Here is an 11,096-nt window from a genome sequence, read left to right on the forward strand (position 1 = left end):
TCTGCGGGTCAGCATTTACTATCATAATATTTTTGTCGACATTCAATAGAATACACATGCTACGTATATAGAAACAAAACATGTCCATCAATTGTTGTTTTTAAATTTTATCTGAAGCTGAATAGCCTATTTGTTTTTTAAAAAACTTTTGCAAAATATTTTGTCCGTATTTCCCCACTGTACGGATTCCCCCATGTTTACCCTATGATGGGTTAACTCACTAGTATAGTCTTCTATAAAAAAAATCCTTGAGCCAACCTAGTGAAAAGTGGTTGCAATAGTGGGACAAGATTGGACGATCCGCAACGAAAAATGTGATTGTTCTCCATTGTCTTACAAAAATTTGTATTTTTAGATATAGTGTTCGAAAAATCACCGATCAAAGGATGTAGATCAATGAATGTTTGTGACGAGTTGACCATTTCATAATAAAGAAGTTATTGTTTCTGTCCCCTGCCAATAAAGCCCTCAGGCAAATCATGGACGCTTTGCGGTCAAGTTTCGCGGCGATTAAGCCTATTTTGATACCACATTACATTACAAATATAATTTTAAGCATCTCATATTTAATTTTTAAAACTTTTCCACCAGTATGTTATATGCTGTTTGACGACTGCAAGTTGGATTTGGTAAGAAAATCACAAGAAAGTTAGGTGGCATGTCACACGTTGCGAAATAGTCAGTTATTGTTATGATAACAGATGTATTGGTGTTGTTCAAAAAATCAACTCACGGTCACAACACCAACTTTTTAAGCCTATGTAGAGAATGAACAATTTTATTGTTATTTTTTTCACTTGTGCTCCATTCCAAGATTGGTTATGACGGGTGGAACCTGTCACTGTGTACATGTAGGAGCACTAGGTTCAGTTTTATGATGCATACTTTTCCACTTAAATTTGAACAAGAAAATGTTCTATAATAAAAACCAAAAAATAGGTTTAATGTAAAAATGGGCCTAATATGGACCTATAATTATCTTAGTACTACACTCTTGTGCTAGTTGAAGATGAAGTCTATGTTGTAGTTGAAAGTACACTGTAGATGTGTTTTAATTATACAATGATAGGGATTATCGTGCGCCATAGTTGCATTTTCTCTTAAGATGTCCCATTGAGTGACTAATGTGCCGCGTCATGTGAGTGCATTAAATTTCCATCATTGATGATTGAGTATTGTCTGCTACTTGTGGCAGTTAAAAAGGCATTAACATTTTTTAACAAGGTTTTTATTAGCTACATGCGTACATGCGGGTGTTGTGATTGCCACGTTTTCGAGGGGATTTGAGGACCGGGGAATGGAATGGTTCTTTGTTATGATTTGTTGGGATTGCATATTCTTCATCTTTTGTGCGTTTGAAAGAAGAATTAATATTGCATTTTGAAAGAACTTAAATAAAATGATAATATCAGAAAATTATGTATTGGTGCCCCATTTGAAATTAAAAATTGTCACCAAAGTAATTTTTTAAAGCCTGCCCCAAAACCAAACAAGTTATCTTTTGGAAACAAAAGAAAATATTAATGTTGGTAACCAGAATCAAAACTGCAATTGTTGTAGAAACTGACTTGCCAACTGAACATGATTCTGAACCCTACTATTGAAAATATTGATGAAGGTGGATTCATGTCATCTGGTCCTGAAGCCCCACAAAAACATTTCCAAGATTAATGGGCAAAAATCTAATTGTAATTAAACAAATAAAATGAAATAGGCTCTCACCTAAACAACTTAGGGTTCTGTGGTCGTGTTGACTATGATTAAGCAATAGACCACACATAAGTATAAAAACTCAAACAGAAAAGTGATCTGATGTAACAATTAATTGACATTGACATAAGATACAGTTATATACAATACTGAATAACAAATGTTTTAACTCTTAATGAACAATTAATCTGCAGTGTAAATTATAGTTTGTTTATGCTATATTGTACATTTGGTTTGCAATATTTACGCATAGCTGGCTATAGTTGCTATTCCATATTTTGTCCCGTGGGTTTTTTAGGATGGCTCATTGAAATTGAAAATGTCCTATTGCAATGAAGAGTAAGGGGGCCATAGTCCCATTGGCAACATTTTAATCCCAATCACTGATTAAATAATATAATATATTATGTATTTTTCATATTAAAATTTACATGCATTTTCTATTTTGTTGCTTCTATCAATAAGTCTGTACATCCCTTTTCATTCAGACTGAAAACACAGTGTTAGGAATTGTAGAAGTTCAAGTTTTTGTTGATAAGACTTTAATATGAAACTATGTAAAAAAAAAGAGGTAAGCCCCACCTTTGTTATTTTATAGAAATAATATGCCTTTACTATACTTCTTATGTAAATTAATTTTATCTTACTTTGCAGAAAGAATGGGAACTTCTGACATTCCTTGGTTGTATAATAGTTATGAAGAACAGAAAAAATGGTTAGTACCTTTATCATCACGAAACAAACTACAGCCAAGATGAATTATGCATTTCCTACTGTTCCATTATCTGCATCAAATACACTACAGCCAAGATGAGTGATTCATTTCTCACTGGTCCAAAATGTGCATCAAAGACACTGCAGCCAAGATAAATTTGGCATTTCCTGCTTGTCCATAATAAATAAGATAAATTTTGTTTTACTTGATATTTTCAGCATTTCAGTTGAATATGATACTTGTTTGCAACCATACAGTACTAGTAAAAAGTCATGTTTACTGTATGTATGAGATTCAATGGTTTTCAGAGGACAAGAATACTTGAGCTGGTCTTGACCAACTTTAGATTATTTTGAATGCATCCTCAGATTTTGATTATGAATAGCTTTTTGTGTAGACATAAAAATACAACAAAAATACAGTAATGATTTTTTTCCTTTCAGCCTCTGCTAGAGATTATTTAGGGACTGTCTGTCTGTTTTCCAAAGTACTGGCAGGATATATGTTTTTTAAGAGTAACTCAGCCTATGGTATTGTTTATGGTGGGTTATGTCTAGGTATGTATACAACACAGTACATGTACAGACTATAGTACATTGAAATGAAACATGTGAATTTTGAAATGTTCCTGAAGGAACATTCACAGGTTCATACCATTTTTCAGCTGCTTGGTCTGATGTCGTAATAAGCTGGAAGTTGGAGAAAATTCATGTACTAGAAATTCCTTAAATCTGCCATCTTGCAGAGCATACTCAGGGTTTGACTTTCTTATTTTATGAATCTTGCCTTTTTAGACAAGTTGTTGAAAACTCTACTTGCCAAAAGTGAAATGTACGGAGATGGCCTGTAAGAACAAGCTTGTTGCCAAAATCTATTGATTTTTCCATAAATTGTATATTGTAATTTGTATTTTTAAAATGTGTGTTATTTTTCAATAAAATATGTTTAAACTTAACTAAATCTAGGTTGTCTTTAAGTAAATGCATGTTGAAAAACATATAAGATTTGGTTGCCCTCCAGAAAAGTATGATTTAACTTTTACTTGTCTGATTGGTACAAAATGTAGCTTCACTTGTCCTGGGCAATAGGACAACCTTTCATATCATACACTGATACTACTGTAAAAATAAAATTGTTTATGGAATGATAATTTCCATAGTTTTCATATTTACAGATAGTGAACATTTTTCATTTAGAAAAATTATCATCAAATTAAATTTTGAATTTAAAATAACCTACTATAATTACAGTTTGTTCGGCCACAGAAATTGGAATTAATGTAAAAAAGTTCTTTCACAAATTTCATTTACTTGGGAAGCCTGGAATTACTTTTATACTGGAATATTTTCTTGGTTTCTTTTAAGTTAATGTGAAGGCTTTGAATAAAAATTAGCAAAAAAATATAAGACAATGTAAATATTATCTGTTTTCCTACTGGTACATGTATGTTCAGAGAAACCTGTCTATACAGAACCATGGATTAACAAAAAACCTCTCTAAACCAGACAATTTATGGAGTCACTTTATATCAATTTAAATACATTAACCAAATACCTGTCTAAACCAAACAAATTCTACATTCCAAAAAGGGTTTGGTTTACACAGGTTTCACTTTATTTTCAGTCTTATTACGGATATTTATTTTTCAGGTCAGATGATATTTTTTCCACAGCCTATTTATAAAGGGCCAGAACAACTGACATACTTCAGAGGACCACATCTAGAGGTAGTATTTATCTTTATCATACATGTATATAAAGACAATAACAATACACTGACTTGACATAAAACTGATATACGAATGAGGCTAAAAACCACAGGAGAATGCGAGGCTGTGTCAAGCATTTTCACTGGTTTGAGCCGATTCGTAAATTTTTACTTAGTCAGTGCAATGTTATTGTCTATATACTGTAACAAAATTTTAAATGAAAAATGACATTTTATGGAAGAAAACAATGTTTATTTTCGAAGTGGACAACATCCTGTCAACTTAAAAAAAATTTGGATGTCACAGCAGAAAGTTATGTTCAGTCAGTGACCGTGTATCACTTGTAACTTATGATGCATTTTGACTGTTCAAATAGAGTGGTTGCAGTATAAATTATTTTATCCTGCAATCACCCTCTTCATATACAAGTACAAGGTGTCAAATCTGGCTGTGATGTATTTCTAGTATTTTTAGGCCACACCTATAAATATCTAAGATTATTATGAAGCCGGGGATTCACTTAGCATTTGATGAAACAATATGAAATTGATTTGACAGGGCACAATAGGGATAAATTATGATTAAACAGATTCTGCCTATGTATAAAAATAAATTTATTGCATTTTCATTGCAGGATAAAATCAATAGTAGAGTATTGTCAACAAGATTTTAGTGTTTGAAAAAATTTATGATGTACAAACTATATCATACCCCACTAATTAACTCATTAGAGTGGGAGCTATATTGCAATCATCTTGCCTGTCCGTGCATTACACTTTTCTGTAATATATTTCTCAGCTCCTATCGGAGGGAATGGTTATATATTTGGGCAGCGTGCTTGTCATAAAAGGCAACAAAATAGTGCTCAGAACCTTGGCCAGGGTGCTCTGCCTACAGAGTAACTGGGTTGGGTGCCCCAGGTGGTGGAATGAGGTACCCCTGTCATGCTACATGCTGGGGTCATCAGGCCATGATATGGAAAACCTGTGGTGCAATGTGTTGGGAAAGATGCCAGGTTCCTCGCACATTAAAGAACCCTGCTGTGGTATTCTATTAGAGTAGGAACCTCTGTGCTTTGCCACAGGAGGCTAAATCGCCCGACCCTACCACCTCTCTCTATTTCCAGTGGCAATCAAAATTTGTTGACCCTACATCCTTGTGTCCCATCCCATTTTTCATTTCATCATCATTTCATGTTCATTTTATCATTCATTTCATGTTCATCATCTTCATGTAGCTGAAATATTGTTTCTTGGGTGTTAAACACCAACAATCAATCAGTCATATATATTTGGTATATTGCTTTAAATGATGACTTGTACCCTGTCTCTCCTTTCCAGGTCCCTCGCTTATCTACTTCCTGTTTATTGTACAACTTAATGTGATATAAGTGATTGAGCTTGGGTATTGGCATAAAATGCAAAATTTGTTTCATTATCTAGGAAGAACTACAGAGGGATAAAAGAATAACTTGGTTTATTACATTCTATGCTGCCTGGTCCCCTCCTTGTGTCAGCTTCTCTTCTGTGTTTGCTGAATTATCTAATGAGTAAGTTACAGAAAGGTTCTGAATGCATTAATAATTTCAAAATTAACAATATTACTTCATTCCATGTATGGATAGTTGCCTTGTGACATTTCATTGAATAACTGTAGCACATTAATGAAAAGCATGAAGCAAATTTGACAAGAACAATTGAATTTACCTGTTATGCTAAATATTCTAAGATGAGTGAGTTCAGAAATCTAAAAATCTTTAGTCTAGTTTTCAATAATCTAAAATAATGTTTATTTAATGCCAGAGTGTTTAAAGATTTTATTATTGCCAATTGGTAGTAATTACATGTACTGGAATGTATTTCAGATATAGTCTAGAAAATTTAAAATTTGGCAAGATAGATATAGCAAAGTATCCTGATGTGGGCAATAGGTGAGTAATTACTGTATAAGGTATTGAGATTTGTAACTCCTGAGTCTGGTACATCTTAAAAGAATTCTTTTTTTACATCGTTTTATCGGTTTTTTTTTTCTAAGAGGATTAACCCTGGTGGATTTTAATGAAATTTGTGCAACTCCTCTAACAAAAAAAAATACCTTTTAAATTTTGTATGTCTTCAGGTCAACAGGTCAAAGGTAAATGTCTATAAAAGAATTTTTAAAGGTGAATGTTGTTGAGTTCTCCTCTTGTTCAACACCTATTGATTTTATTAGGTCAATAGGTCAAAGGTTATTGTGACCATAAAAAAAGATTTTTGCAAGGTGCAGGACCTTGAGGTCTGCTCTTGTTCAGGTTAAATGTTAGTTATCAAATTTTATTTTAGGTTTAATGTGGACAGTGGTTCGTTCTCCAAACAGTTGCCGACATTAATTATGTTCAGAGATGGTGTTGAGGAGATGAGAAAACCCTTTATATCACCAAAAGGAACAGTTGTTAGATATAGCTTTGTCAAGGTACAAATCTAGTTATCCTTGGCTTGATAAAACTGTCAGTTTTTTATTTAAAAGTTACACGATATAAAGAACCTGTTGAAAGTTATTTGTTGTGATTTTATAACATAAAAAATGCTATTTAAGAATTGTTTTTAGTTTTTGACAATGGTTATGTGATATAACCAACTTTGAGATAGTCTGCTTTTAATATTGTCTTATAATGATGCATACTTTCACTTGTCATTTTTATAAAAAACTGTTGCTTAAGTACTACATTTACATGAAGTAGAAAACATTGTCAATGTACATAACCAAGTACAGTATTACAATGAAACCTGTCTAAACTGAACCTCTTTTGGATCCTAAATTCTGATTGGTTAAGACAAGGTTCAAAATACATTTAAATTGATGTAAAGGGATCTTAATATTTGTCTGGTTAGGACAGGTTTATGGATTGTTCAGGGTTCCATTTAGACAGGTTTTTGGAATATTCAGGGTTCTATTTAGACAAGTTTTCAGGGTATTTTGGGTTCAGTTAAGAGAGGTTTTTAGGTTATTTGGGGTTTGGTTTAGACAGGTTTTCAGGTTAGTTGGGGTTGGGTTTAGACAAGTTTTCAGGTTATTTTGGGTTCTATTTAGATAAGTTTTCATGTTATTTTGTGTTCTATTTATACAGGTTTTCAGGTTATTTGAGGTTCCCATTAGAAAGGTTTCACCGTACTATAGTATGTCTTCTTTTAATTCCAGGAAAGTATTATCAGAGATTTTGAACTAAACACTGTGTATAAGAAATGTAAAGACAATCCATTAAAGAACAAGAAAAAGAAGGAAGAAAAAGAAGATTGATTGAAAAATTCTGTGCAATACTGGTATATTTGTATACTCGGAAAAAACTGGAGAAGGCAATCTGATTTTTTCATTTGTGAACCCATTGACTTTCATCAACTGAGGATTGATTGTGCCCATTCTTTTTGTTTCAATTTTTTGTATTCTTTTTTAATTAAGAAATGGTGTACATGTACTTCAAGAATTTTTTTTTCATAGGTAAATAAATATTTCCTTTTTAAATGGTTTCCTAGAAATGGTAATATTTTTCACTGATTATTGTTGTAAAAACAGAAAAAAGAATTGTACCTGCATAAGTCTATTGTACATTGTTAAATTGTCAAATATGGATGAATTGGTGCTGTATTTGATTCCAAAGAGCTGTTTGTTTGTGTATGATAAATGTGAGCTAGTCATGTGATGCTGTTTAGTCACAATATGTCATTTGGTCAATGATTTTGAACAAGTACTCAAATTGCTTAGTATCATACATTGTTTACTTGTAATGAAAAGACATGTTTAACCTTGCTTTTGCAATCCATGCCATAATGTTAGAATCTCACCAAAGTAGTTTTAAAAAATCAAGATTTTTCTTGTGTATGAATACACTTTGATTACTAAATAGTCAGTATTTGTATAATGGAAAAAAAAGAAAACTTTCAAACTTTTATTTTAGATTTCACAAATACTGTTTGATCTAAAGGCAGAAATTCTCAGCATTTCTCACTATGAACTGTATTGGAAACTAAGTGTAAAAAATATTTCTTCTTTAGACGTATAAAGTCCTTCTTTGATTAAGAGCATGTGTTTTTTTGGAGGACTTAAGCAAATTTCTGTTTGAGATCCTTACAAAACCACATATGTATTAGATCAGTAAGCACAATTATTCCTTGTGTTATAACTGTAGCTAATACTGTAATTGTAATTGGAAATTATGTCTTTCACATTTATTTAATAAAGATTTTCATCTTGGAATGATATAAGACTTGTATTTTCTCCTCCCGTGATCTTCTAATCAAAGCATTTTATTCCTTTGAAAAGTTTGTAGAAAAGCAAAGAAGTATCTTATAAGATATTTAACCTTCCTGTGAAATTTAAACAAAATCAATTGGGCTATTTCAGGATAGTTGCCCTTACAAGATGTCCACATGTAAAATAAGGAATTGCCCTTTGCAGGCATTTAACATTATGATGACTAACCTGCCTACCAAATTTTATAATCCAGTGAATCCTGTCTATACCAAATCCATTTGGCACTAAAATTAGTCTGGTTTATCCATTATTCATTAAACTGACATGGGAAGACTTCTAAAGGCCTGGTTTAAGACAGGCTTCACTGTAAATGCATTGAGCAGTATAGGAGTTGCTCTTGCAAGATGTGTGTACAGACTGACAGACAGGGTGATTCCTATATACTGAATATAAGAAAAAAAACATGAAATCAAGGAAAACAGCCTGAACTTTAATAGATAATGTCAATAAATAAGTCATATTTATTGGTACCAACATTTCAATGAGTAAATCAGTTTGGTAGAATGATGTGAGCACAGCAAAGTTGTATTCTTCTCAGGTTTTCTTGTTGCCATCGCAAAACTACTACAACCAAATACTTGCAGTATATGAAGTTTTACCAAACAAGTTCTTGTTTCAGTAAGGGTTTAGCAGACTTTTTCAGGAATGTTTGTTTAATGGAAGTTAATAACCAATATTTAGTATTTAAGTGAATGCTGCTGTTGCTCTTGTGTCCAAACATTTAATCACAATCCAAATTCAGCTGTAACAAGCTTGAATGTTGTGTCCATACTTGCCCCATCTGTTTATGGTTGTTTCAAGCTGCGCACTGAAAGCAATTCATTCGATTTACTGTTCTTAAACTGAGAATAACATTTTTTAGAAAACGATCCTAACCAAATGATTTAATTTTGGAATGCATACTTGAAATGATGTAGTTTTTATTTGTTTTCCAAGCTCGAAATATTTACATCAGGGTTCCCACTTTTTTACTGACATAAAATTCAAGGCTTTTTCCAGGATATTTTCTACAGGGTTTTCAGCCCACTTTATCTTAAATGAACTTCAGTGGACAAACCATCTGGATACCACTGATGATAATATTGTTGTTGTTCTATTGAACACATTTATATTTATAAAGAATTTGCAATCTTTGAACGTATTTGTATTTAACCGTATTGCATAGGGAAAAAAGACTTAAATCCAATCTGAGTCAATATGAGTAGGCAAATGCGAAGCATGTTTTTTTTTTCATTTTAGTTGGCCATTGTGATCATTATTAACCATTGCTTTCATTACTCCAAAACAGATGTGAGTAAACATTGTCTAGACTGTGATGTCAGTTCGAATTGTACCATAAAACTCCCCCCCCGCCCCAAAAAAAAAAGTTGGTGGCGTGGGAACCCTGTTACATGTATATCATCCAGTAGCTATAGCAATGTATACACAACTTTAATGTTACAGGGGATACTGGCATCATGGAGTCTTGTAATGTTACAAGGGATACTGGAGTCTTGTAATGTTACAAGGGATACTGGCATCGTGGAGTCTTGTAATGTTACGAGGGATACTGGCATCGTGAAGTCTTGTAATGTTACAAGGGATACTGGCATCATGGAGTCTTGTAATGTTACAAGGGATACTGGCATCGTGAAGTCTTGTAATGTTACAGGGGATACTGGCATCATGGAGTCTTGTAATGTTACAAGGGATACTGGAGTCTTGTAATGTTACAAGGGATACTGGCATCGTGGAGTCTTGTAATGTTACAAGGGATACTGGCATCGTGGAGTCTTGTAATGTTACAGGGGATACTGGCATCATGGAGTCTTGTAATGTTACAAGGGATACTGGCATCGTGGAGTCTTGTAATGTTACAAGGGATACTGGCATCATGGAGTCTTGTAATGTTACAAGGGATACTGGAGTCTTGTAATGTTACAAGGGATACTGGCATCGTGGAGTCTTGTAATGTTACAAGGGATACTGGCATCGTGGAGTCTTGTAATGTTACAGGGGATACTGGCATCATGGAGTCTTGTAATGTTACAAGGGATACTGGCATCGTGGAGTCTTGTAATGTTACAAGGGATACTGGCATCGTGGAGTCTTGTAATGTTACAAGGGATACTGGCATCGTGGAGTCTTGTAATGTTACAAGGGATACTGGCATCGTGGAGTCTTGTAATGTTACAAGGGATACTGGCATCATGGAGTCTTGTAATGTTACAAGGGATACTGGCATCGTGGAGTCTTGTAATGTTACAAGGGATACTGGCATCGTGGAGTCTTGTAATGTTACAAGGGATACTGGCATCGTGGAGTCTTGTAATGTTACAAGGGATACTGGCATCATGGAGTCTTGTAATGTTACAAGGGATACTGGCATCATGGAGTCTTGTAATGTTACAAGGGATACTGGCATCATGGAGTCTTGTAATGTTACAAGGGATACTGGCATCGTGGAGTCTTGTAATGTTACAAGGGATACTGGCATCATGGAGTCTTGTAATGTTACAAGGGATACTGGCATCGTGGAGTCTTGTAATGTTACAAGGGATACTGGCATCGTGGAGTCTTGTAATGTTACAAGGGATACTGGCATCGTGGAGTCTTGTAATGTTACAAGGGATACTGGCATCATGAAGTCTTGTAATGTTACAAGGGATACTGGCATCGTGGAGTCTTGTAATGTTA

The 11,096-nt window shown here is 33.6% G+C and overlaps 1 protein-coding gene across 1 annotated transcript; it reads left to right on the forward strand.

Moving 5' to 3' along the window:
• Nucleotides 1–461: 461 nt before the first annotated feature.
• LOC148606409 (thioredoxin-related transmembrane protein 2-like) lies at nucleotides 462–7,558 on the forward strand. The gene is made up of 8 exons (XM_088546472.1): nucleotides 462–629; nucleotides 2,365–2,425; nucleotides 2,869–2,982; nucleotides 4,075–4,151; nucleotides 5,576–5,682; nucleotides 5,998–6,063; nucleotides 6,455–6,584; nucleotides 7,311–7,558. The coding sequence occupies exons 1-8, from the start codon at nucleotides 480–482 to the stop codon at nucleotides 7,407–7,409; spliced, it is 804 nt and encodes a 267-aa protein (XP_088402598.1). The 5' UTR covers nucleotides 462–479; the 3' UTR covers nucleotides 7,410–7,558.
• Nucleotides 7,559–11,096: the final 3,538 nt, after the last annotated feature.

Source organism: Perna viridis, chromosome 9 (genome assembly GCF_037379345.1).
Source record: "Perna viridis isolate PV_CMFRI_1.1 ecotype Kerala chromosome 9, ASM3737934v1, whole genome shotgun sequence".
Lineage (NCBI taxonomy): Eukaryota > Metazoa > Mollusca > Bivalvia > Mytilida > Mytilidae > Perna > Perna viridis.

Coding starts and splice junctions, on each gene's coding strand:
- LOC148606409 (XM_088546472.1), top strand. CDS start 480: ATGGACGCTTTGCGGTCAAGTTTCGCGGCGATTAAGCCTATTTTGATA. Junction 630..2,364: donor ACGACTGCAAGTTGGATTTG/GTAAGAAAATCA, acceptor CTTACTTTGCAG/AAAGAATGGGAACTTCTGAC. Junction 2,426..2,868: donor TATGAAGAACAGAAAAAATG/GTTAGTACCTTT, acceptor TTTTCCTTTCAG/CCTCTGCTAGAGATTATTTA.